Source organism: Camelus dromedarius, chromosome 7 (genome assembly GCF_036321535.1).
Source record: "Camelus dromedarius isolate mCamDro1 chromosome 7, mCamDro1.pat, whole genome shotgun sequence".
NCBI classification, from domain to species: domain Eukaryota; kingdom Metazoa; phylum Chordata; class Mammalia; order Artiodactyla; family Camelidae; genus Camelus; species Camelus dromedarius.
Window position 1 is genome coordinate 57,674,681 of NC_087442.1, and position 24,522 is coordinate 57,699,202.

Genomic DNA, 24,522 nt, shown 5'->3' on the forward strand with positions numbered 1-24,522 from the left:
TGTGTTGGTAATTGTGCCGTTGCAGCTGTATTTCCTGACTGTTAGTTTTATGCTTGATGAAGGATGATAATTAATGTGTTAAACACTCAATGCATCATGTTTGAAGTGAAGAGTCTCTTGCGGCAGAATTACAGGGATGTAACTTATGCCCCAGAAGTTCAGGTTGTATTTCTAATGAATGTTTCTCTAGAAAATATGTATAATTCTTTCTTTTATAACCTTTATTATGAAAGTGCATTGAGTCTCCACCTCTCACAACTTGAAATTTTTCCAAGTGATTGTTTTGACATTCTGTGAATATTTGGTGGCACTGTTTTATGTGACAACAGCTATTGTATTTTTACTGAGGCCTAATGTGATTATTACTGATTCCACATTTAGTGACAAATTCCTTCATCATTCTAATTTCATGATAAATAAATTTTGTGACATTTTAACTTTATGGAGAATTTAGCCTTGAAATTTAAAGTTACTAAAGAACTTAATCTAATAATTGTAAAAGGGCTCAGATTTAAAGTTCAGAGACTGTCTTTTGAGTGGTTTCCAATAAAAGAAGCAATGCCCCGATCTTGTATTTTCAAACAATAAATATTTATTGGTTCATTAAAATGTTACTAAACATACATATTTTTCATGACTAATCATTAACATGTCAATTTTATAGTGATATTCCAAATCACCTGGGAATGTCTTTTATGTGGTAGAGACGATCAGGCCATGGGGATAGGTACAGAATGTTACTAGCCCTACCTTGAAAGCAATCACTTTTTGGGGGAAGGTAATTTAGGTTAAGTTTGAAGTTTTTTTTTTTTTTTGAAAAGACTAAAAGAAAATGCTTTCTGTAGGAAAGCTGTATCCGTCTTAAATTACCAGCCTTCAGATGTGGTCATGTTTGCTTTATCCTTTCAGGATGTCACTTAAAACTTGCATATTTCCCCCCAAATCCAGAACAGACATTGGAGGAAAAAAAAGAAAGAAAAAGGGAAAAAAGCCCTCAGGAGCCAAGTGGCTTTTCCCTCGAAAAATCTAAAATTATTTGTGCCAGTGGCCTTTTCTCCCCTACTTGGCATGAGGGCACCCGGTTGAGTTGGCAGTCTTTATAGAGAAGTGAGCACTGCCCCCTTTGAAGAAGTGGTCACACTCACTGGGGACCAGTTGAAGGGGAGGCCTGTCCTTCTGCTTTTGTGTTTGTAAACAGATAACTACCTATATTTACTGGAAATGGTCGAAGTACATTCCTGTGATGTGCCCCATTGCAGTGTTTTGGGAAGGAAAGCCGGTCTTTGACTCTGGTTATGGGATAAAGCAAAGTATGTCGGAGCACAAGGTCTGGAGCCAGCCAGACCCAGCTCTAAGTCCGGCCCTGCCACTTCCCAGCAGTGGTGATGGCGGCGGCAGTGGTGGTGAGGGTGGCAGCCATGGTGGTGGCACCAGGAGCCCCACAGTGAGGATGAGAGGGATGGATGCACTTGTTTTTAGGTAACTTTTTTTTTTTAATGAAGTATAGTCGGTTTACAATGTTGTGTCGGGATGGATGGACTTATTAAGCATTCTGTAATGGGTCCAGAAGACAGCCCTTGGCAGTATGGACACAGAAGGGTTTGTTGAGGTTGTCAGGCTCCGTAGCCCAGCTTCAGTTACTTCTTAACCGTTTTCACCCTAGTCATTAGTTTTGCACAGGCGAGGCTGTGAATGGCGGTGGAACAGGAGGCCTCACAGACCTGGCCCAGGGAAACCAACCTGCTCCCTCCCTACGCCCACAGGTGGTCCCGGCAGCCCCATTCCCAAACCTGCCCGGCCCTGGTCTGGTTTTGTGTCATCCCCACCAGAGAGAGGAGAGGGCAGGGCAGGAGGGCTTCCCACGCCTGCAACAGGGCTAATTCTAAAAAATGCACTTTGGCTTTACAACCAGCTCTTGGTCTGTGCCAAGACTTTAACTCTAAGGAAACCTGAATCTGAAAACCTAAGTCTGAGCACATTCAAAAGTAACCACTGAAACAGCTGTGCCAGTGTTCCCTCCTTTCTCTCCTGGGGTCCAGGAGTTAGCACTGTGATGTGGAACATCATTCTGGAGACCAAAATGCTTTGAGCTCTCACAATTCAAAAAACATCTTCTCAATTTTGTTTTTCTCAAATCCGTATGCCTAACAGCCTTCTTCCACCCACCTCCACATTTCTCAGTTAATCACTTGAACATTTACCGACAAGCCACATGGCTCTGTAGTTACTTGCTTTGAAAATAAAGCCGTAATAGTTTTTATGAAAATTGGGTAAATATCTCTGCGATGCAATTTTAGTTGCGAGTCCCAACATGGCAATTACTCGTGGCAAACATCCAGAATATCCTTTTAGACTTTCAAGTTTTCTCTCAGTGTCATTACTTTACACCACGTTTAGAAGAATGATTTTTTTTTTTCCTGCCCATGCGGCTCTCGGCCAGATCATTGCAAACAGCAGATCGGGACGCAGCCAGGTCACCGGGAGAGGAGGGAATAGAGAGGCTGACCACAGCCGCGGCTGAAATGGGAGATGGACAAGCCCAAGCATGGCCGGTCATCCCTTCATCCTTCCCGCATGATGACTGACGTTTGTTCTTCCAGGCAGCCGGTAGCTCAGGCCCTGTTCACAACAGTGAAATGCTTCTCCACCATCCACTCCACCTCTTCTCATGGTGTTGCCCTTCCTTGGGGGAAAAGGGAAAAATATTACCGTGGGTAGTTACTTCATGCCAGGCGCTCTGCTGAGGGCGAGGTGCCATGATGTCGAGCAGAGTTTGTCATGGTATGTGTGACTCTAATGCACCTAAGGTTGGGTCTCGTGAGCAGAAGTACTGTTAGGCTCAGCACTGACATATAGAAAGTGTATGTATTTAGTTAATCCTCAAAATAGCCTTGGGGAAGTGGACATACTTGTTCTTGTTCCCACGTTTCTAAAGGAGGAAACTGAAGCTCAGAAAGGTCCAGTCATTTGCCCAAGGCCACGTGCTCAGTGTGTGGTTGATCGGAGAACAGGAATGCTTATGCCTCTTTCGCGGCGCCCTGTAGCACTTCTTCCAGGTGGCCTGCCTTCCGGCCGCGAGGGAGGGGGGCAGAGGCAGCAGAAATGCTGCCTTTAAAAAGTACAGCTAATCTCAAACTGCCAATTTATCTCTTTGAGATATGCAGATACTGCTATATATAAAATAAACAAGTTTCTACTGTACAGCACAGGGAACTAGATTCAGTATCTTGTAGTAACCTATAATGAAAAAGAATATGAAAAGGAATATATGTGTGTATGTGTGTGACTGAATTATTCTGTACACCAGAAACCAACACATTGTAACTGATATACTTCAATTTCAAAAAAAAGGTCAAAAAAAAAGTACAACTACAAACTTCCAATTAAAAATAGCACCTTGAAATGTTTGCTTGAAAGCGCAAAGCATCTTTTCTATGTCAGTCCTCCGACACCTGGAACCCATGACCCTTCCTTTAGAATTTGGAATGAAGCTCTCTGACCTCAGCACTTCATATGAAAGGGAAATTCAGTAAATATTCCTGACTTGTGTACTCAATACAATTTCTTAACTAGTTAGAGAATTTTAAAGACCTGGATTTGAACACTGCTTCTGTGTGTTAATGGTTGAATGGCCTTAAGCAAGTTACTTCACCTCTCTTGAGTCTCCATTTCCATGTCAGGAACAGAACGACAGTGTCACCCAGGTTTTGATGTGTGATCCAGGTTGCGATGTATGAAATACGGAATGCGGGACCTAACACACCATGAGCCCTTAAGACATCTAATTCCTTTTACATCTTTAAAAGTGGCTGGTAAGAAGGCATGTTTTGAGAGCTTTCAGTGAGCTTGGTACTGTGCAAGTATCTCAGTCAGTCTCCACAATGTCCCAGGAAAGGCTTACCTGTCGCCTTTGTTCTGACGGGTAAACAGAGGCTCGCAAGGCATGGAGACCCTTTTCCATGGCACAGCACTGCTTGAACTGTTTCCAAAGTCCATCTCTTTCCAGCACACTCTGATACCTTCCCAGGACCAATTTTCCATCTTATTTTAAGGAATAAGATGATCTTATTTAGGATTGTGTTTATTTTTCTCTAATTTTACTGATTGACTTCTTTGTTTTGCAGTAGAATTCAAGAGTACTTTCTGGTCATGGATGAACAGTGTTCCTTATATAGTGCCTTTATAAGTTTACAGCTGCGTGGGTGGGGAGGCCATGTGTGCTAAATGTCCCTGAATTATGTGGCTCATACACAACATCATGGCCTCTGCTTTTTATTCCTCACATGCTACTAATTAGACAAACACAAATACACACACACCCAGCTGAGTTCAGCATCTTTTAACTAGGCCTGGCTATTTTGAGCACTTTTATTTCCTTTTATAGACAATTATTTGGCACCTTTATATACATATAGTGTAATTAATGGGAAAAAGCGTAAGAAAATTAAATGTCATAATTAAAGATTAGAGAAAGTGTTACTCAGTTGTCCAAGTTAAACATTAAATTTTGGTCATTAAATGGGGGCTGGCTTCTGGCCTTTTTGCCTGTGAAATTTGTTTTGCTGAGTAGTTTTGCTTTCATTCAGATGAATGTTGCAGTTGCTTTTATTTTCCTAATACAGGAAGTAGTAACTCCCATTATTATATTAAGTTGTTTCCTTTCTAAGACACTTTTGCAAGCTCGGTCTGTACGTTTCCTCTGTCACGCTGGTCCTGCATATTGTGTGTGTGCTTCCTGAAACCATTTAAGCATTGATGGAAACTCTTAGCTTGTCAGTGCAGCCTGAGCAGAGAAAGGTTACTTAGTCTAAAAACATTCTTGCCTTCACAGAGGACCTTTCAGTCTTACATGATGCTGTATTACTTCTAATTCATAGTGATTTTCACAAGCAATTTTAATGAAGGACCTAGTGAGTTTGGGGTTTAGAAACGTCAGATGCTTTGATGTTTCATTTCTGGACATGGATTCGAAGGTGGCTTCCATCAACCAGGGAGTCAGAGTAGTTCCATCTGATGGCTGCCTTGTCTGTACAGTCAGCCAGGCCTCTGAGATTCATTTTGCCCGAGCAGATGTTCTCATCACACGGAAAGTGCTGTCACCTCTGAATTTCAAGGATGCTACAGGGTTAAGCGTTTTCAGCTGAGTTGTGGACTTTAATCTGATGAATTCACCTCCACCCCGTGCCCCGAGTTGGGCCTTTGTCATCAAACCTTGGAAAGAGTTGGGGTTCACCACGTAGAATATCTTATGTCTGACAATCACACCCAGGAACTAATTTTGAGGGAGGAAGGCAGGCAGGATTTTTCCTCCATGATGTTTCAGAGTTCCTCTAAGCCTCTTTATATCTTCAATGTGTACCATCTTTTATAAGAAACAAGTTCCACATGTGGTGGTGTGGGATTTTCTGTTTTCCTTGTTCTGTAGAGGAATATAGCTTAGTTTGATCTAAAACTCTTTCTTGCCCCAAGAGATGCCCTCTGAAAATGTTCTAAAATTGATTGTGGTAAGGATTGCACAACTGTGACTCTACTAAGAGCCATTGAATTATACACTGTAAATGAGTGAACTATGTGGTGTGTGAATTCTATCTCAGTAAGAACACACACACACACACACCCTTGGTTCAAAATTCTAATATTTAATAAACAATATTAATTTTGCTTGTGATTTTATAAGCCTTTTCATATTATTTCCCTGAATCTCTGAATTTCCTAGCTAAAGATTTCTAATTTTTGCTGTTTAACCTTACGTACATTAATTTATTAGCCAACAAGTGCATACGTAGCACCGGTCTTGAGTGGCAACAGCCAAATTGTCTTAAGGACAATGATAGTATTAGGAAGAGAGGAGTGATTGTCATAGGAATTATTAATAATAAAGTGAAGTAGCGGTTGGAACTGCATCCATTCTGTTGGTGAAGCACAATAGTGACTTAGCTGTGATGTGGTGACGGGGAGCCAACAATTGAGTCCCTGCTAATGGCCCAACGGGGGCAGGGGTTGAAAAGAAGGAGAAGTGGTTTACATTACAAAGGGACTGTCTGAGAGCTGCTGGAGTGTGGTTCTGAGGGGAGGTCAGGCTGAAGACAGGAGGGATGATAACCGTGGAGCTGTCAAGGGCATCTCAGGGGCTTAGGCGAGCGCTGTGGCAGCAAGACGGGCTGAGAGCAGCCGTCCTGGCCCTGCCTGGGGCCGGTGGATACAAAGGAAACAACCAGAAGATAAGGGAGTAAACTAGGAGGCCTGAGCTTTGTCACAGAATCTAAAAGTGAGACTTGGAGCCATCGGGGCCTTGGCTGAAAATTCTCCTGGCTTCATTTTGACCAGGATTGAACTTACTCTTTGGAGAATAAAACTTCTGGAAAGACTGTGTGTGTGTGTGTGTGTGTGTGTGTGTGTGTGTGAATAAAATGCTGTGATTGGCAGCTCTTTTGAAAAGAGTAAGTCCTTGACATCTGCTGAACTCTTCCATTTGGTCACACATTTACAAAATACACACACACGTGTGGCCAGCTTTTACCAGATGCTTTTTGGGGTGTGCGTGTGTGTGTGTGTGTGTGTGTGTGTGTGTGTGTGTGTATACAGCACTAGAGTACAGTCCATATTCCAGCTGCCTCCTTAGTTCCAGCGCTGCCCTTTGTAGCACTTCCCCTCCAACCGAGGATCCTGGATTCCACTTTATTGTCGTGCAGTAGACACAGAAAGAGCAAAAGAGGGCAATGAAACTAATGGGGCAAAATGTTAAATATCGATGTCTGTGGGTAAAGAACTTTCTCCCTGTGTGACCCCTGCTGACCTCTTTATCCCGGTCTCCTAAGACTTGTCCTCTTGCCTCTGCGCTATAGCCCAGTGGCCTTCTTTTTGTGCCTCAAACAAGCCAAGCTATTCCCACCTCAAGGCCTTTGCACCTGGGGCCCCGTGGTCTCCCCGAGCTGCACGTGGCTGGCTCCATCATGCCATTTCACTCTCAGCTGAAATACCTCTTCCAAGAGAGGACATTCCTGCTGCCTCGAGTATGACCCAATCACTTTCTATCCCCCCATTTCAGTTCTCTGCCTAGACCTGTCACTGGTGATAGTTTTGTCTGTCCTGTTCTCCGTGTATCCTCAGCACCTACAACAGCCCCTGGCACTTGGTAAGTGCTCAAACATTGTTCGCTGACTGAGTGTACTAAACTAAATGTCCAGAAATAGGGAATCATGAAAAATGATGGCAGTGTCTTATGGGTGTGGTTTATGCAAGAAAATGCTTCAGAACTCCAATCAGAGGACATAGATTCAAAGAGGAAACTTTAGCCCTATATAAGAATACTGGTGAATGAATTCACATTTATATTTTTAATTCAATAGTAAATGTTTACAATATAGAAAATGTTTTTTATATTCTCCACTCCAGTAAACTTTTGATTATGAAATATCTACACAAATTAAATTGGTTAAGAGGATATCTATGCTCTATAAAAATACCTACTAGGCACACACAGATTCCAATTATATAAATAGTATGAGTATAAAAAAACTAGAAAGGAGATATATGAAAATAATAACTCATTATTTTAGGGAAATGGAATTAAGAATAATTTTTCCTTTTTTTGCTTTCCAAACATTCTCCATGTGATCTTATTATTTTTCTAATTTAAAAAATATTTTTAAGAGACAAAACATGAGACAGGAAATGTATAATCAGACAGTCATGAAATTAGTAAATAGTAAATGCAGTTTGGAGATGGAAGGCCTTTCTTGAATTTGGCATGCTTAGTGAACAAAACTTTATGGAAAATAGTGGTAACTGATGGGGGCTTTGCAGAGACCAAGAGGACTTTTGAGGATAGACTGATAGGTAGTGAGAGCTTTTGGGGTTAAAGAAGATGAATGAGCAAAGATAGGAAGGGAGCCACTAGCAACAGGAGACCACAAGGAGACAGACCTAACTGAATGGAAAGACAAGTGAGGGGCGTGGGAAGGCGCCTGGAAGAGAGAGAGGATCACATTTTAGAGGCTCTTTAAAATTGGTCAGAGAAGTTTGGACTAGAAATGGAAAGAAATAAGACACTACTGTGGGTCCTTGAGGAAAAGGGTCACATGACGGCCTAGGTGTTTTAGGAAAATAATTCTGGCAGGCAGGGTAACGCCGGTGTCCATCTAGTGTCCATGGCCAACACCAAACTCAATGACTGCTCTGCTCTGCCGAGACTTGGCCTTCAGAGCATCTTCATCCAGCCCTCGGGTCAGCCACCTTACTCATCTGTCCAAGCTGGTGTATGAAACATAATTGCCTTCTTCTGTACGTGTGTTATCAGAGAAGTGAGGCAGGCAAGAACAGAGTGGTGAAGACCCAAAGGATGAGGACTTGGATTTTAATAGTTCTGAGAATATAAGCAGGATAAATATCTTGAGATCTTTCTTTTGTGTTTGTGTTACAATTAGAACCAGAAATAGAGATCTTTTTGTATAACTCATTTTTCAGTTGTTACAAGAGTGTTTTGCTTTTTCAAAGTTTGTCACTGGTGTACAGTTCCTAGGTACTTGCTTTAAAAAAAAAATCTGTCCTTAAATATTTAATAAACTTTAAGTGCAGTAACTCAGAGAAATTACATGCTAAAAAAAGACTCTCCCGTTTTTAACCTACACAGATTTGGATGCACCTGCTCTGTCCACTTGTGGGAGTTAACTTGTCAGAATATGTTAAGCCACTATTTGGGGTTTAAAAAAAGGTTTTGTTTTCTCTTGTTTTTTTTTAATAAGCTGTTTTTAGATTGCAAAATAGCAAACAAATTAAAAATAAAATTGTCTCATGTGTAGGGGAGAAAAACCTACTCTGTCAGTGTGTGGGCTGCAGGCAGAACAGAATGTTTATCTTAGCTAAACGTTAAAGATGGAAAATAACGTTAGCAATAGCCAAGAGGCCTTCTTTTGAATAACTTATCACAAAAGGGAAAACATAAATCTAGTGGCAAAACAACTCTGCTGTAGAAGCCAGTGTTTCTTGGATGGGCCTGAGAACATATCAAATTTCGTTCCTGTCTACTTGATTGGTTCAGGGTTCCCTCCCCAGACCTCTAATTCAAGGTTTGATTACTGGGACCAGTGGCAGTTGAGTTTTTCATGGATCACTCTTTTTCTTTTGTTTCCCTTTCCATTATTGTGATTAAGAGCTTACAAGGCCCTATGAAAAAACTGGTTGAGAAAGAAGAAAGGAAGAGGATCGCGCAGCAGGAAAGTGCGGAGGCCGCAGGGGAGGAGCCCAGTCAGTAAGTCCCGGCTTCTTATCTTGGCAAACCTTTCTCCCCACAGGTGAGGGCAGAGTCCGCTGGGGTCTCGGACACGGGGTCATTGCTTCACTTCCTCGCGTCTCCGAGTAGATGTGGTAAAACTGAGGCCAAACTAACCCCCACACACGTTCCTGCTAGGCCGGGCTCACTCATGCCCATGAGAGGCCCGTTTGGGGATCTTAGGCGGGATCATATGTGTGGAGTCGACTGGGGCCAGAAAGGGAAGAGCCCCGGTGCTCCCTGGCCCTGTGTCCTAGGGCCTCAGCCCCAGCTTCCTGCTTTCTCGGGGTTCTGGCCCCATCTGTTCCTCTTGTCAACCCCACTTACAGAGCCCGTCCTAGCCAGGAAGTCCCCGGCTTTCCTCTCGGAGAAGGAAGTCACCCATGCAGTTGCCTCACAACACACGCAGTGCTCAGGTGTAACCGTGCAGAGGGTTGGCTTTTGACATTTTGTTTGCTATGTGCAGACCTTCTGTTTTCTCCTCTGTGAAGCAGAGAGCGGCTTTGAGGGCAGGAAGTGACTCCTCCATCTTCCTCTCTGGCCTCATTACAGAGAAGGTGCCTCCTGTCATTTTAAATACTGAGCCGAACTTTTCAACATGCACAGTGCATGATTCCTAATTTCATAGCACAAGGAGGACATTTAAATGTGAACCCGTGTCTTTTCTGTGGATATGTCATGGCCCACGGGAATGGGGTTAACCCTGAACTGGCTGACCTGGGAAAGCAAATTAGACTACCCAACCTCCATTCACTCCTCCTTTTTCACACATAAAAAAATTACATGACAATCTTGTGGGAAAATAGGCTTATATTTTTATTGTGTTTCTAACTAAGGTTTCAGCTATATCTCTTTTGTCCAGCAGAAGTATTTATTGCTGACATTAGCCCTTTGTAATTTTAAAGCAAGTAGTAGAAAATGTGTTTAGTGCAGAAGGAAGACAATTTTCTACTGTAGGAACAACTGTAGAATGTGATCTGAGTCTAGTACAACTGACTATTTTTAGGGGGAAGCAGTTTAACCTATTCCTGGTAATAAATGCTAATACTTGCTACCATTTACTGAGCACCAGCTACGTACTAAGCACAATGCCAGGTGCTTTATTTATGTTATCTCAGCTCATTCTCATGATAACCCTCTATGTCATCAATGTAGGCATTTCCCTGGCATATAAATGATGGAAGTGAGGCTCAGAGAGGCTAAGGGACTGCCCCCAGCCCCTGATGTAGTAAGAGGTAGGGCCTGGACTGAGTCCTAGCACCTTCTTTTCACCATGTATGTTAGTGCAATCAAAATAAAGCATTAGCTTTTACTCAGAGAGGAACCACCCAAGATTGTCTTGATTCGTTTTGATTAATTTCATATTTCTTCACTATTTTAGTATGTGATTTCTAAAAGCTCAGGAATTATAATGCAGTAACTATTTGAAATGACAGTGCAGATGTAGTAAGAATTTTGTTCAGCAATAGCAGGTACAGTTGAACCACTGTGCTCGGAGGGAGGTTCAGAGGTACCCGCTGAGTCTCTGCCATGATCTTCCTGTGCATTGTAAGGGTACAGGAGGCGCTGGGCTTCTGGATTTCAGAGTGATCCTGCTTTCAGCCTTGCATAATTCAGCTACCCTCCTGAGGTGTCCTCTCCTGCAACACCAGGAATCAGAATAAACACCTGCTTGCCCAACGGCTTTTTAACTCTGTTTTAAAATTGTTTTTTCTTCGTTGTTGTTTGTGGGCTTTTTTAGTGGGGGTAGGTAATTGGGTTTATTTATTTATTTTTAATGGAGGTACTGGGGATTGAACACAGGACCTCATGCATGCTAAGCACGCATTCTACCACTGAGCTACACCCTCCCCCTATTTAACTCTGTTTTTATAAGTGATAACTGTAAGTGTCTATCTTGGTTATACCTAACTGCCTACCCAGATATTTAAAAAATATGTGCCTTACTATAAAACCAAACTCAGATATTAAGATACGACTACCCAGCCTCAGTACAGGGACAGGAGAAAGCCAGCAAATTATTTCTTCTTCAAAATATATGTAGCATGCAATTGACTATGTGTTCATATTTTGTGTGTGTGTAAGTACAACAATAGATATTGTACAGAAAATCTGGCTCTATCATAAGTATAACATTTTCAGAACATTACTAAACTGTGTTTTTTAAATTTTAAGGTTAATTTCATTAGAGGATGAAAACCAGCACAAGGAATCCTCTAGTTTTAAGAGTAAGTTTTGATCTTTATTTAGAATTACTTTTGAAATACTACTGCTCAGTAGCCAGCTTGTTTTTGTTTGTTTGTTGTGTTTTTGGTTTGTGTGTGTGTGTGTGTGTGTGTGTGTATGTGTGTTTTGGCAAACTCCTTCTAGGCCTTTTTTCTTTTTCAGCTGAAAAAATTGTATATTAATTTGCTTCCTATCGTTCCAGTTTTAAATTTTCAAGTATCAGTGCTGCTGACCCTATAGCATTATTGAGAGAGGTTGCATGTTTTGAACCAGAAAACAGCATCATCAGTCGTTTCAGCAGTTCCCGTTGGGGGAGCATCCACAGTTGAGAGTTCTTTCTTTTACAACAGATGATAACATTTCTGCTGTGACCATTACTAGTTCTGTCATTTGGGTAGAGACAGTTGTGATGAGATTACGTGATGACATTGGGCGAGTTTGATTTTCACCGTGTTGTGGGGTAGATGTTGGCCACAGTTGGGAACGGTTGGGAGAGCTCAGACACCGCTCTTCCAGGGGAGCCCGGGGCCTGCTCCGTGATGAGTGACACCAGACCCTCTTGTGGTCGGAAACAGGATGAAGGCGTGGGTGGACAGTAGAGTGTGCTGTGGACAGCTTGTCAGCTACTCCTGCCTCCTGCCACTACTGCCAGCTCTTTCATGGGTGGTTCTCTCATGAAGAGCACAGGGTATGATAAAGGGTGACAGAACTCATGGGATGTAAAGCTGAACCTTTCATTAGGACTCAGATCCTTGGAGATGCAGGGGGATGTTTTATAGGTGATAGGAAGAGAACTAAGATTACTCTGCTCTGCTCTGCCCTTCACTGGGGCAGCCTTTCCAGGAGACAGGAGGCGGCAAAGTACACCCTGGGACTCCCCGTCTCTTCCGTCCTTTCCCTTCACACCGTCTTCCTTCCTTCTTTTCCAACCACTTCATCGACTTCGTTCTTCTCCCACTTTACTGCTTTGGTTGCCTTTCTCCCAGCTGTCTTAGCTGCCACCTTTTTGCCTCTCCAGCTTGGCTTCATGTCATCCTTTCATGCTTATACTCCTTCACTCACTCACCTACTTGTGCATTTGTTCAGCAGATGTTTATTGAGAGCCGCCTCTGTGGAGGGCACAGCACAGGGCTCTGGGCATATAGTGGTACCCCAGACATCCTCAGAACCTTCCTGGATGGAGTTTATGGTCAAAGGGGAAGTAGGTGGTAATCTAGTAGTTACACAAGTAATTGACCAAGTCCAACTTTGGTGAGAGCTCCCAGGGCGATGGGCATGTGCGATAGGGAGACCGCACCTGTTGGAGAGCATCGGGGAACTAGCTAAGTCGAGGCTATTGCAAGACCTAGCAAAGCAAAAGAAACAGCCTGGGTAAAGACTGTGGGCTCTGGAGAGCCAGGAGAAGGTCAGAGGAACAATATTCTAGAGCGGAAGGGAGGGAACAAGCAGTAGAAGAAGGCAGAGGCAGGCTGACCACATAAGAACTTTCTGACTGTACTGCCCCACCCCCTCCACCCTCAGTATCCCTTGGGGGCCAACAGCATGAATCCTGTGGGAATCTAGGTAACTGAATAGAAAAATTTTCATCTTGTGGGATAATGTAAATTCCAGTTTATTATATTTGTATTCAAATTACATAAATCACATATTTAGACGATATGTGACAATATAGGGGGATCAAATTTTCTCTTTGTGCAGTATGTTCACTTGCTTGTGGTATTTGCATAATATTTTGATACTGCAAATGTTGATTACCTTGTTTTATATATACATAGAATGGAATCCATTATAAAGAAGTGTCATCTGTCTTTCATTCTGGCACCTGTAGAAAGTCTAACGTACATATGAGCAAACCAAGTTTTAAGGCTGTTCTATTGTGTGTATACACACAACATGCTTTATTATCTACAGCAGTTTTTGGTTCACAGCAAAATTGGGTAGAAGGTGCAAAGATTTCTCATATTCTCCTGCGCCCACACATGCATAGCCACCCCCATTATCAGCATCCCCCACCAAGTTAAACCATCCATGAACCAACATTGACATATCATTATTCCTCAAATTCCATTGTTTACACTAGATGCTGTGCAGTGTGGTTTTGACAAATGTATAATGATGTGGATCCACCACTACAGTGTCATATAGAATAGTTGCACTGTTCTAAAAATCCCCTGTGGCTACCCCTGTTCATCTCTCCCTCCCCTCAGACTCCTAGCAACCACTAATCATTTTACTGTCTCCATAGTTTTCCCTTTTCCAGAATGTCATGTAGTTGGAATCATGCTGTATGCAGCCTTTATGGATTGGCTTCCTTCACTGAGTAATCTGCCCTTTTATTTTAGCCAGTCCCAGTGGCTGAGTTTCATTAGCACCATCAAGTGATAGCCACGTACCTAAGTCATGCCTTTGCCCATGGAAAGAGAACTGTTAGGTCAATGTCATATAGTTTTCTACCAAACAAAGCAAGGATTCAGGGCTGTTAACTCAGCATTCATTGAGAGCCAGCAGCTTGAATAAAATGTAAATCTGAGGACCCCTGCTTCTGTATGACTGAGTTTGTAGATAACATTTTTTCCTGAAGCCATGTATTTACCTTACACTGCATTAGTATGTGAACACACACACCATTCTGATAACCAAGTGCTTGTGTTATATTTACAGCTGAAGATGGAAAAAAGGTTTTATCTGCCTTAGACAAAACCTCTACACATAATGCATGCTCAGGTAATCTAGATTAAGGAAAACAACTCAATTTTAGTAGTTTGACTCAAATGCCTTACAAGATGAAACTGACTCATAATTTTCTTTTCTTTCCCCTCCTCAAACAAACCTGTAGATGAACTGTTAGACATGAAAACCGAGGAAGGTGGTAAGATTTATGCATTTCTTCGGGGTTATAACTTTTTTACTATTTTAATGCTGTTTTACATGCAGGCAAATGTAATTTTTATCTTTTGAATAGCTTTGCATTCCCAAGCAATTGTTTGTGAGTGACTGTCATTTGTCTTTATAAGTGACTTTAAATATGCCCAAGCCCAAATAGTATGCATGGATTTGCCATGATTAGTATAATTACTTAATGTTCAAACTACTAAAGCTAAAAGTTACTGGTTCAGATGTTGTATGCTGGAGTAGACAAAAAGCATGGCTTTCAGAATCAGACAAACCTGGAATTGAATATGGTTCTACTGTAAGTGATCTGTATGGCCTTAATCAACTTGCTTCATACTTAAACTCTTTTAGCCTCAGTTGTTTTCATTTGTAAATTGAAACCAGTAGCAACAATCTTGCCAGATTATTGTCAGGATTGGGGATCAAGTCTGCAAAGGGTCTTTCACTGTCTCTGACACAGGGATGCTTTTCAAATGGTACACAGTTGAGATGAAAGGACTAGAAATGTTGCCCTGCTGTATATGGTGCTTCTCTTCACTGAGCTTAGTTAAATGCAATGGGAGACTTTGCCTGGCTAGGTCCCACACCCAGACCTAAAATCATTTACTAAATAACCCGCCATGAGAGATTCCAGAACTATGATTTGTTCTGGAATGCGTAGTCTTAAGTGATCCCAAGAAGCTGAATGTGTTCAGCTTGGTTATTGTCTTTGCTCTCCATCCTACCAAGGGTTTCCTTCTCCTGATTTACCATGAGTCCAAAATACCCCTGAGAGTCTCAGCCAAACTCTAGAGCCCTCCTTGCCCTGGGTGACTGGCACACAGTCTTCCCTGGTCTTACAGGTTTCTTACAACTAGAAATGGCAAAGATTATCCTGCCAATTAACTAGGGCTGACAGTTTTTCTCTACTCAGTCTTTGCTTGATTTGGATTTAATTCCCACGGTGTGAAAGGAAGAGAGTCTGGAAAACAGAGGACATTGGTTAAAGTTTTTTTCAAAATTGGAAAGGCAATAGAACTCTAGCATGAAGTTTCCAGGGCTTAAAAAACAAACAAACAAAAAAGGTTTCCAGAGTTTAGGAATACAAACTGGAGGGCAGAAACCTGCTTTCCTTATTAATTTCTCATTCCAGGCAACACACTGCAATATTTCATGAATGTCCATGTGTATTTTATCAGAATGACTACTTATTTGTAAACATTGAAATCCCACTAGGTTATGAAAGTAAAAAAAGCAAATCGTTAATATAGATTGCCATTACATGATTACATCGCCTAAGTTTTCATGAAAACATTTCTCCCTTGGCTTAAGGATTGAATATTTTGATGAAAGAAAGTTGTTTTTGAACAAATTATTTTTTTGGAGGGGGACATATTTCAGTCTTACAAAGGTAAGATAAAGATACTAATGTAACAAGTATTAATGTAAGTATTAATGTAACAACCACCTAATTTTAGCAAGTCTTAACATTTAAAAAATTATTTATAATCACACATAAACTTCAACATATTTTAATGGGAAGGTGGTTATTTCTCCTATTCCTGACTTCTTGTTTATATCCTTTATTCTTTGCTTTTATCATCTCCTATTTAATTTCATTATTTTAATAAACATAATTTTTGAAAGGTGATATATTCACATTGGTACAAGAAACAAAAAGCTAATAAAAACGTGTAAGTTAAAAAAACCACCACCAACAAACCTGTCCTTGCCATTCCTGCCCTCACTCTCCTCTCCATTCCAATGGTGTTTTAAGTCTATAGTCTCGTGTTTCCCCACTTCTTAAAAAAAAAGGTTCTTGGTTTTGGATTTTGACATTTTAACTTGGTGGTAATGGTACAACACTAACCCACTGTCCATGCATTTCTTCCTAGAATTAAATCAAAAACACCACTGCCCAAGATTCAGGCTTACTTTCATGACCTCCTTCTAACACGTATGATATTTTCCTACTTACTTTAAACAACTTTCACACCACATTGGTTTATAGTTACAACCTTTGTTTCAGAGACTAGCAGCTCATATCCTTTTATTTTTAAGCACTCAATTTAAATCTAAAGATAAAGAGATGAATGTGCTCTTCTTCAAAATGTGTTCTTGTTCTCAGGCAGAAAAATTGATTTACAGATTTTCTTGGTTAAATGCAATCTCACATCATTTCTCTTCTCCCTTTATCACTGCCAACCCACAAAGCCCTTCCTGAGTCACGAGCCATGCTTTCCCACCGTCTGCCTCTCCCGCGTCGCCAGCCCCGAGGGTAGCATCAGCTTAAAAATTAACATGGCCCCGAGTATAAAAATATTCTCTCAGTGCACGGAGAACTTGCAGTGACTGAAGAAAAGAATACTCTTAATTAGTTGACTTCAAAATGTGTGCCCTTCAGAAAACTGCCAGAAGGCCCAAGTCCTGAATTAAAACACTGATTATAATATGTAAGACATTAAACAATCAAGAAATAGAAAGAGCTTAATCCAGGGAGGGCTGCCTTTATAGGACTGGGGGGCTGTAAGCTCTGGCACCCTGCTGCTTGGGGGCCGGTTCACTCCCAGTGGTAATTCTGCTCCACAAGTCCTGGCTAAGCTCTGGTATAATGTTATCAGAGAGCAGCCCCTTCTGACAACAGCCAGGATGCAGTTCTCCAGGAGCCGTGGCCCAGAAAATCACTCCAGTTCAGTGTCATAATGAAATGTGTTTTCTCCTACTAAATAGATAATGTAATGGAAAACAAATATTTGGCCAGTTTATAGAAACATTTTACGTGAGAAAAGAAACTGACATTTTGAGATACTTAAAAGTGGCTCTGAAATCACCTTGGGACCACCTGTGACAATCCTGGCCTCAATGCATGAGTTATGACACGTAGAAGTTTTGTGTTCCTCAAAGTTGAGGAGAAATGACTATCAGATACATGAACAGAATGTGATGGAATAAACCTGAAGGGAGGTCCATGAATTCAGCTCACCTAATAAGTCTCCTCACTTGGCCTTACCCAAAAGATCCCTCTATAGAACAAAACTAACTGAACCAATGTAACAATGTTTTAAGTGGCCATATTAGAATTAAACTGTTTGTCTTCAGCTGCTGCTTTGGTTTCTACTTCTGATCCTACATCCTGGCCCAATATCAGAATGATGGAGAAGCTCCCTCAGTAGCTCCTGCAGGTCTGGGTGAGAAGCTTTAGCAGTGATAAACGTGTCTGTCCCTGCTCCCAGGGCCCCCCCAGTCATTCAGAACCATCTCCTGCCCTGATCATAGATGGCTGACTAGGAATCTGACTGCCTCCTCATGGGCAACATGGCAAATACTAAGCCTGTTATCTTTTCTGTTGAACTTTCCCTCCAGTGTCCCTCCCTCAGTGTCCCGGGATAAACTGCTGGCTTTGTTCCTTTCATAAGATAATGGTGCGCTTTTAAAATTCAGTTCTGTTCTTCCTTGATCACTTTGTGGTATGTAGTGTTCTGCTACACACCTGCTCCAAGTGTCCAGTCTTCCAGTAGGATTGCTTGCTTCTTAAGCTCTAATGCTAAATGGAGGCACAGGCATGGGGATCATCAAAATGTGTTTTCTGAGTGTCTATTCAGGGTCTAGCATCGTTGGGTTTTTTTTTTTTTTTTCTGATGTGTGTATCCCAGAGAGTGGGTGGGGTGGATTTTTCTCCATCTGCTATTATTGTCCATGTCCTTTTTTCACCAGAAGGGAGTTTTTAGAAGCAGTGTTATTGAATTCCAAACAAGAATAATCTGTTACTTGAAGACTATTTTTCTTGTCAGACAGTTTTATAAGGTGGTTTCCTACCCGTCTTTCCCCCGTGCTGTCTTTTGGGTGATGTGAGGATAGTGTTGGTGTTTGGGGTTTTTCATGTGTGTTTCAAGTGTGTGGCCTTTACGATTAGTCATAATGTTGAAAGTGGGGACCAGGGAGCAAACCAGAGAGCCTTCCTGTTTCACACACAGATGAAGAGAACTTCTGTGACATTTCTCTTTGTTTTCCTGTGCTCTCATTTGGGGTCTGTGTAGGTCTGTTTCCATCTTCTGTGTTCCTAATTTCTGCTGAGGTCATGAAACTCAGTATGATTTCAAAAATATCACCTGAGTGGGCTGTCATAAGTTTCCCACACTAGCTCTCTGTCACCCACACTCTGTCTGAACTTGAGAGCTTCCTCTGAATGTCAGTTTTCACTCATTGAAAACTCATTGGGTCAGAATCACCACACTTCCTAGGGAATGTTTTCCCAGAGGCCTGGGGGTTTTATTTTTGAGCCCTGGGGCAGGACAGGGCAGGACATGGCAGGGCAGCAACTCTGCTGTAGTGCCTGCAGCCAAGGGCTTTGCCTGGGGGTTAGTGGAGACATCTGACCTTAGAAACCCTCCAGACTTTATGAAAATTAAAATACTCATTTATGTATGAGATCCTTAATAGGCCCTGAAGTGAAAACAGGGTGCTGCACTGAGAAAACAGCTTGAACCTTGAACCGGGGTCCCCAGCCAGATAATCTGTAACTAATAAATTATATGACCTTGAGGTCGTCTAGCCAGGTTGTCTTTTCCCTCATCTCGAAAATGAGTTAGAGAAGATAATATATAAGATTCCTTTCAGTTGAGGACAAGTCTTCTCTTTGGGTATCTCATTGGGAGAAAACAGCAGGTTCCCCAACAGGAAGGCAGGAAAGCATGTTCAAAGAATGGCAAACAAGAGTTGTGCCCAATTGTAGGCTTTGCTGAAGGCAGGGTTGGTGAGCAGCTGAAATTAGAGCTTGACTCTGGAGGTCCTGATAAGGAGTGTTACTTCACTTAGGAGTCAGAGGGAGCCATTGAAGGTTTTTGAGGAGGGGGTAATAACCCCTCGGCTGAACTGAGCAGAGGTACACAGAGGGAGGGTGCCTTTTATGGAGTGCCAGCGGGCTCGCCAGTGGGCAAATCCCAAAGGGCCCCCAGTCAGGAGTTTGTCATCAAAGTTCAAGAAAGAACTTGGAATTAGAGACGGAGATTCCCAAGTGACATAGGAACCAGGAGAACCGGTAAGATCTTCTAGGCAGAGAGGGGGGAAAAGAGATACACTGGCTTAGAAGGAAATCTTAAGGGCAAATAGAGTAGGAAGAGGCAGCAGGGAAAGGTCGTCAAGGAGATAGGAGGACATCCAAGAGAGGCACTTTATGGGGACTCCCAGGAGATGACAGCGTGTCCACAGTGGGCCATAGTGCAAAGTTCTACAGAAGCTGAAGCCTGAGAAAAGGGGGTTGGAATCTGCCATGAGGATCTTACCATTAACCTTCAAGAGGGCCCCTTCAGTTTAGGGTGGGGCCCTGAACCTGATTACAGCCAGCCAGAAAAAGAGCGGTGACAGAGTAGAGTGTGTGGCTGTAGATGGAAGAAGCTACAACAGTAACTTGACAGGGTGTCAGGGGGCAGACAGCAATATCAGGGGAAGACTGACTTCTGTTGGGATGTGCATACATCCGAGGTCAGGGAGGAGCCTTAGAGAAGGAAAGATCACAGATGCTGGAGTTGAATAATGGTAGGGAGCACAGCAGGCTCCCCAAACAGGGGGACAGCATAGGGAGGGCTGAGCTCAGAAAGGAAGAGGGAATGCAAGGAGGGTCGTAGACCTGGAGGCCAAGAAGTGAGAATTTGAGTATGTCATGTCTGTTACCTTTATTTTTGTAGTAATATCTGTGGTTGGGTTGTCTGATGGGAAGGTAGGCGTGGAGACTTGAGAACCAGCAAGAGCACAGAGGAGGCTTAGAATAGTATCTGTGGATTTGGCACCTGTGAGCTCCACCACCTTTGTTCATCCTTTAAGACAAAGGCAGGTTGGGGCTCCAATACTTGCTCATCTACACAGGTGGAAGCTCCGACCTCAGTCGTGGCTCTCACCAGGCTTCTCCCAAAGAGCTCATCATATCCCTGTGTATGCCCCCGTTTTCTCACAGCAGAGTTGAATTATTTCCAAAGAAAATGATAGCGTGAGTCTTAAGAGCCAACTGACTAGTGTTGTTTTTCAAGTCTTAACTTGTCTGGTTACAGACCTAAACCTATCCTTTTCTACTTGTAATTAAGTTTTTCTTGCAAGTTATGTATAGTCTTTTAAAGCATCTTAATTATCAGGGCAGTAATTGGGAGGTTTCCCTGTTTTCTAGTTCAAGTCAGTGCCAGTTTAATTGCTTTTAGGTAAGTAATGTGTTTTCTTAAGAGAGATAGTATCCACAGTACAGCCTACTTTCACTGTTAAATAACCAGGACACTAAGTAATAGGCCAAATTCAATGGCAGACTGCAGACTAAATCTCTGTGTAGAACTAGCTTTAGATCACATCATCCTCACCATGGGTCCTTTTCTCATGTGATCATTAAGTTTCAGTTTTACAGGATAGAATATTAGTCAGAAATCATTTGATTGGAAGTAATAGAAACCCTTCTCTAAATAGTTTGACTTTAAATAAAAAGAAAGTACAAGCCTGTATGGATGTTGGACCATGTAACTGAGGATGCACAGAAGTGGACTGGCTTCAAGTAAGGCTGCATCTAGGAGCTTAAACAGTGTTGTTGGGATTCTCTTTTCAACTCCTTCCCTCTCTGGCTCCCTCATCACCGGGAGCCTCAAATCTGCATCTTTTGAACTTAGGATCCTGAAGAAAGAGAGTTCCTCTTCCTCACAGCTTCCACGTACCAAACCCAGCGATGCCTCTGGGAGTGCCCATCTGTGAGCCAGTCACCGCGGCCTGAGAAAGGAGGCCTCTGGCAAGCTGGCCAGCCTAGGTCACGTGTCCACCAGGGAGTGGGTGACAAGGCATCTTAAGTGGTGTCTCACCAGGATCAGGCAGAGAAGGAGTCTCCCAAAGGGAAACTGAAGAGGAGGAAGGGGTTGCTAAGTTAGCAAAACCCACAGAAGTCTACTCTAAATGTCGTGGCACAAAATCCAAACATTAAACTCAGAGCTAGAGCTTTTCCAGTCTGTGGTTATTTTTGAAAGTCTCTCAGGGTGTCATGTCTTATTTGTTGTTGCTAATGTTAGTCATGACCTTCCCTGGACTGACACCCAGGTGACACTCCAGGAGGGCTGTAGTGTGACTCCGGGAGGAGCATACATAATTCCCAGTGCTCCTTTAAAGTCCTCTGTTCCTCTAGGGGCTATACGTGGACTTGAACTGGTTCCAGTAAAATGGGTTTGGTTCAGCAGTCATCTGATTTCAGCCAGGCCAGAAATTAAACCATGAGAAAAGGTTTAGGCACTCTGGTCCCAACAGAAAGTAGGAAGTACAGAAATTTGTAAAGTTACTATATGTAAAGAGGGTGACGCTAAGAGAGTGAGGGAGGAAGGATGCCTAGGTGCATGTTGATGGACACACCCTGTCCCACCAGGGTTCCTTCCTTGGTTCACAGAAGTGGGCCTCTCACCTTTTCTGCCCTGACTTTCCCACCACGCACAGGCCTAAGTGTCTCTTGTTACTACAAAACTATCTCAGAAGCCCATTTAATAAAGTGCCATTTTCCCCGTCTTCTCACCACCACACCCACAGGCTCTCTCTTGATTCAAATTTCTATGATAACACAAACAAGATGGATGCTTAAATTAGACTGTTGTCTGATTAAAGTGATATTTTGCCACTGTATTTAAACCATAGTGACTGGAGAGTGACTGACTCCTCCCTTCCCTGTTGTATTGTCAGTCTGCTCAGCACATCAAAAATCCCCTCCATCTATAGAGCTTTCTGTAAAGTGTGGTTGAAAATAGATGCAGTAAAGCTGACAGAGATAAGCTTTATTTAATTCTTAAGTGAAGACTTTTTTTTATTAGCTCATATATTTGAGGGAAACCTGTTGGTCTCACTTAATATGACAGTATCAGCATTGCAATCTCGCTCAGAGAAAACATTAATCACGATTGTTCCTTGTTTTCATGACTTACAACAAAAATTGTTAGCAATTTCCAAGTGCCAATTAGATACTACAACAAAGCCACAGTTAATAACACCATCCGTTCTTGGTTTTCAAAATATGTAGAAGACTCAATGAAAGGTTATAGGATTTCCAATAGTAATGCCCCCATTCTACCTATATTCACTCTAGTATTTCGTCAGTGTTCATGTTGTAAGAATAGATCTCTTCTTTAAATTCTTCCTTCTGGAAAGGCAGTGAGGTTTCAGGTGTATTTCTTTTGATCTTCCTGACAATATATCAAAGTGGGCATTATTAATGTTACAATTTTATAGATGAAAAATCAGAGGCCCAGAGGGGTTAGGGTCTTGCTGAAGTCACATAGCAAGTATAGGATGGCCCAGGGGCCCCCCTCTGGTCCGGTGCTCACTCCAACCCTCCAGGGCTGTGTCTTTGGCCTGTGAGGCTCATCCTCTCGTGATTCTGTGATTTGCCCCATTTTCCTGCCATTCTTTCACTGCTGCTCTCAGGCAAACCAGACATCTTTTCTTTTCTTCATGAAGTTGGGTTGTATATATTGTAGCGCCAAGCAAGGAGAACAGGCAGCTCATGCTCAAAAGACCCAAACTCCAGAATGGCTTTTAGGTAAGGGGTTTTCAAGGTGAGGTTAGGGGTGTGGGTTGTAGGACACACAATTCTCTGATTACACAATCCTCTGATAAGTTGATGGTAAGATAACGGGTGATGTTTCAGTAATGTCAATCTTCAAACTTCTGGTTCCAACCCATCTACGTGCTGGTGGTCAGCATGCAGTGAACTTCCACCTGGTTGGGGTTTTAGTATCTGCAAAACAACTCAAGGATATGGCTCAGGATACCATCTATAGCCCTTGAGGAGGAACTCAAGTCCTTGACTTTGTTTTATGGCTAGAACTATTATTATTTTATCTTGTTTGATTGCTTTCCTTTGTTTTTGTATTTTTTAAACTTCTCTTATTAAATTTGCTCTTTGGAAATATGGGAATGCCTAGGAAGCTAAAACTTTTATTTTTAAAACAAACAAGAGGTGAGGGACATGGAGAGGTCTGTCCCCAGAAAGGCCTCATAGGGTCTTGCTCGACTTCATTGGGACTAGAAATTTAATTCTGTAATTTCTTGAGAGGCTATAATGGGATTCATTTATATTTTGATTAACTTATAAAACAAAATCTATCCATCACCCCGTCTGTCCCATCTCAGCCCCTACTGTATTTATTCCCTAGAGCCTGGGCCCTTGGTGGTGATGTGTTTTGTGCTCTGTTCCTTCTTTCAGCTTGCCTGGGCCCAACGTCAGGGACCCTGGAGTATGAAGGTGCTGACAAAGATGACCTGCTGCTGTTGAGTGAGATCTTCAATGCTTCCTCCCTGGAAGAGGGAGAGTTCAGCAAAGAGTGGTCCGCTGTGTTTGGAGACGGCCGGCTAAAGGAGCCAGCGCCCACTGTGGCCCCAGGAGAGCCAGATCCCAAGCCCCAGACAGGCTCAGGATTCCTTCCTTCACAGCTTTTAGATCAAAATATGAAAGACTTACAGGCCTCGCTGCAAGGTATGTACTACAGGGATTGAAACAGGGTTTTCTGGTTGGTTCATTCTTTGTTACTTTTTAAAATCCAAAGGCCTATTTTTCCTTATCTTTTTTTATGTTTTCTATTTGATATCCAGTGTCCTTTTTTTTTGGGGGGGGAGTATTTTTCTTCTATATTCAGTGACTTTTTAGCTGAAATCTCAGAATCACATTCTGGTTTGAAGACACATGTCAGAGTTTAAAATCTATTTCTTCTCATAATTTTCTCCCCATGTTAACATTTCCTATTAATGAAAGGCTAGAGGGGTGGTTCTTAATCTTACTGTCATACCTTGATTTTAGATGTTTTCATAGCACACTTGAAGGATCAAATTGCTTTCACGGTCATGGCGTGTTGACTTGGCCATCCCTGCCTGACCATCGCCCTAGCTGAGTTCTCCCATAGACTCATGAGGCCACATTCTCTACATTTCCACAGACATGGAGCTTTCCGGGTGCCTTTTCCCAGTGCACCCTGGCCCACCCCTATCCTGAGGATGCCCTCAGCTCAGTTGTTCCCATTTCTGCCTGAAACACATGGCCCAACAGTCCCCTGAAGCCCGACTACAGCAGAAATAGAGTTTCCACACTGATCAGAAGTGGTTGGCAACATTGGTAAGGGTTCAAGGTGCACCAAGCTCACAGGCAGCCCACATGCTGG

The 24,522-nt window shown here is 42.4% G+C and overlaps 1 protein-coding gene across 7 annotated transcripts in view; it reads left to right on the forward strand.

The window, feature by feature from the left end:
- ICA1 (islet cell autoantigen 1) overlaps positions 1–24,522 on the forward strand; it is a 141,123-nt gene that overhangs the window by 104,919 nt on the left and 11,682 nt on the right. For 6 of the 7 annotated variants that reach the window (XM_010979614.3, XM_010979612.3, XM_031454955.2 and 3 more), the window contains exons 9-13: positions 9,153–9,250; positions 11,447–11,499; positions 14,159–14,221; positions 14,334–14,366; positions 23,574–23,843. In XM_010979614.3, the coding sequence (XP_010977916.1) occupies positions 9,153–9,250; positions 11,447–11,499; positions 14,159–14,221; positions 14,334–14,366; positions 23,574–23,843 (517 nt within the window). The remainder of the gene's footprint in view (positions 1–9,152; positions 9,251–11,446; positions 11,500–14,158; positions 14,222–14,333; positions 14,367–23,573; positions 23,844–24,522) is intronic. The other variant, XM_031454954.2, reaches the window with a different exon arrangement.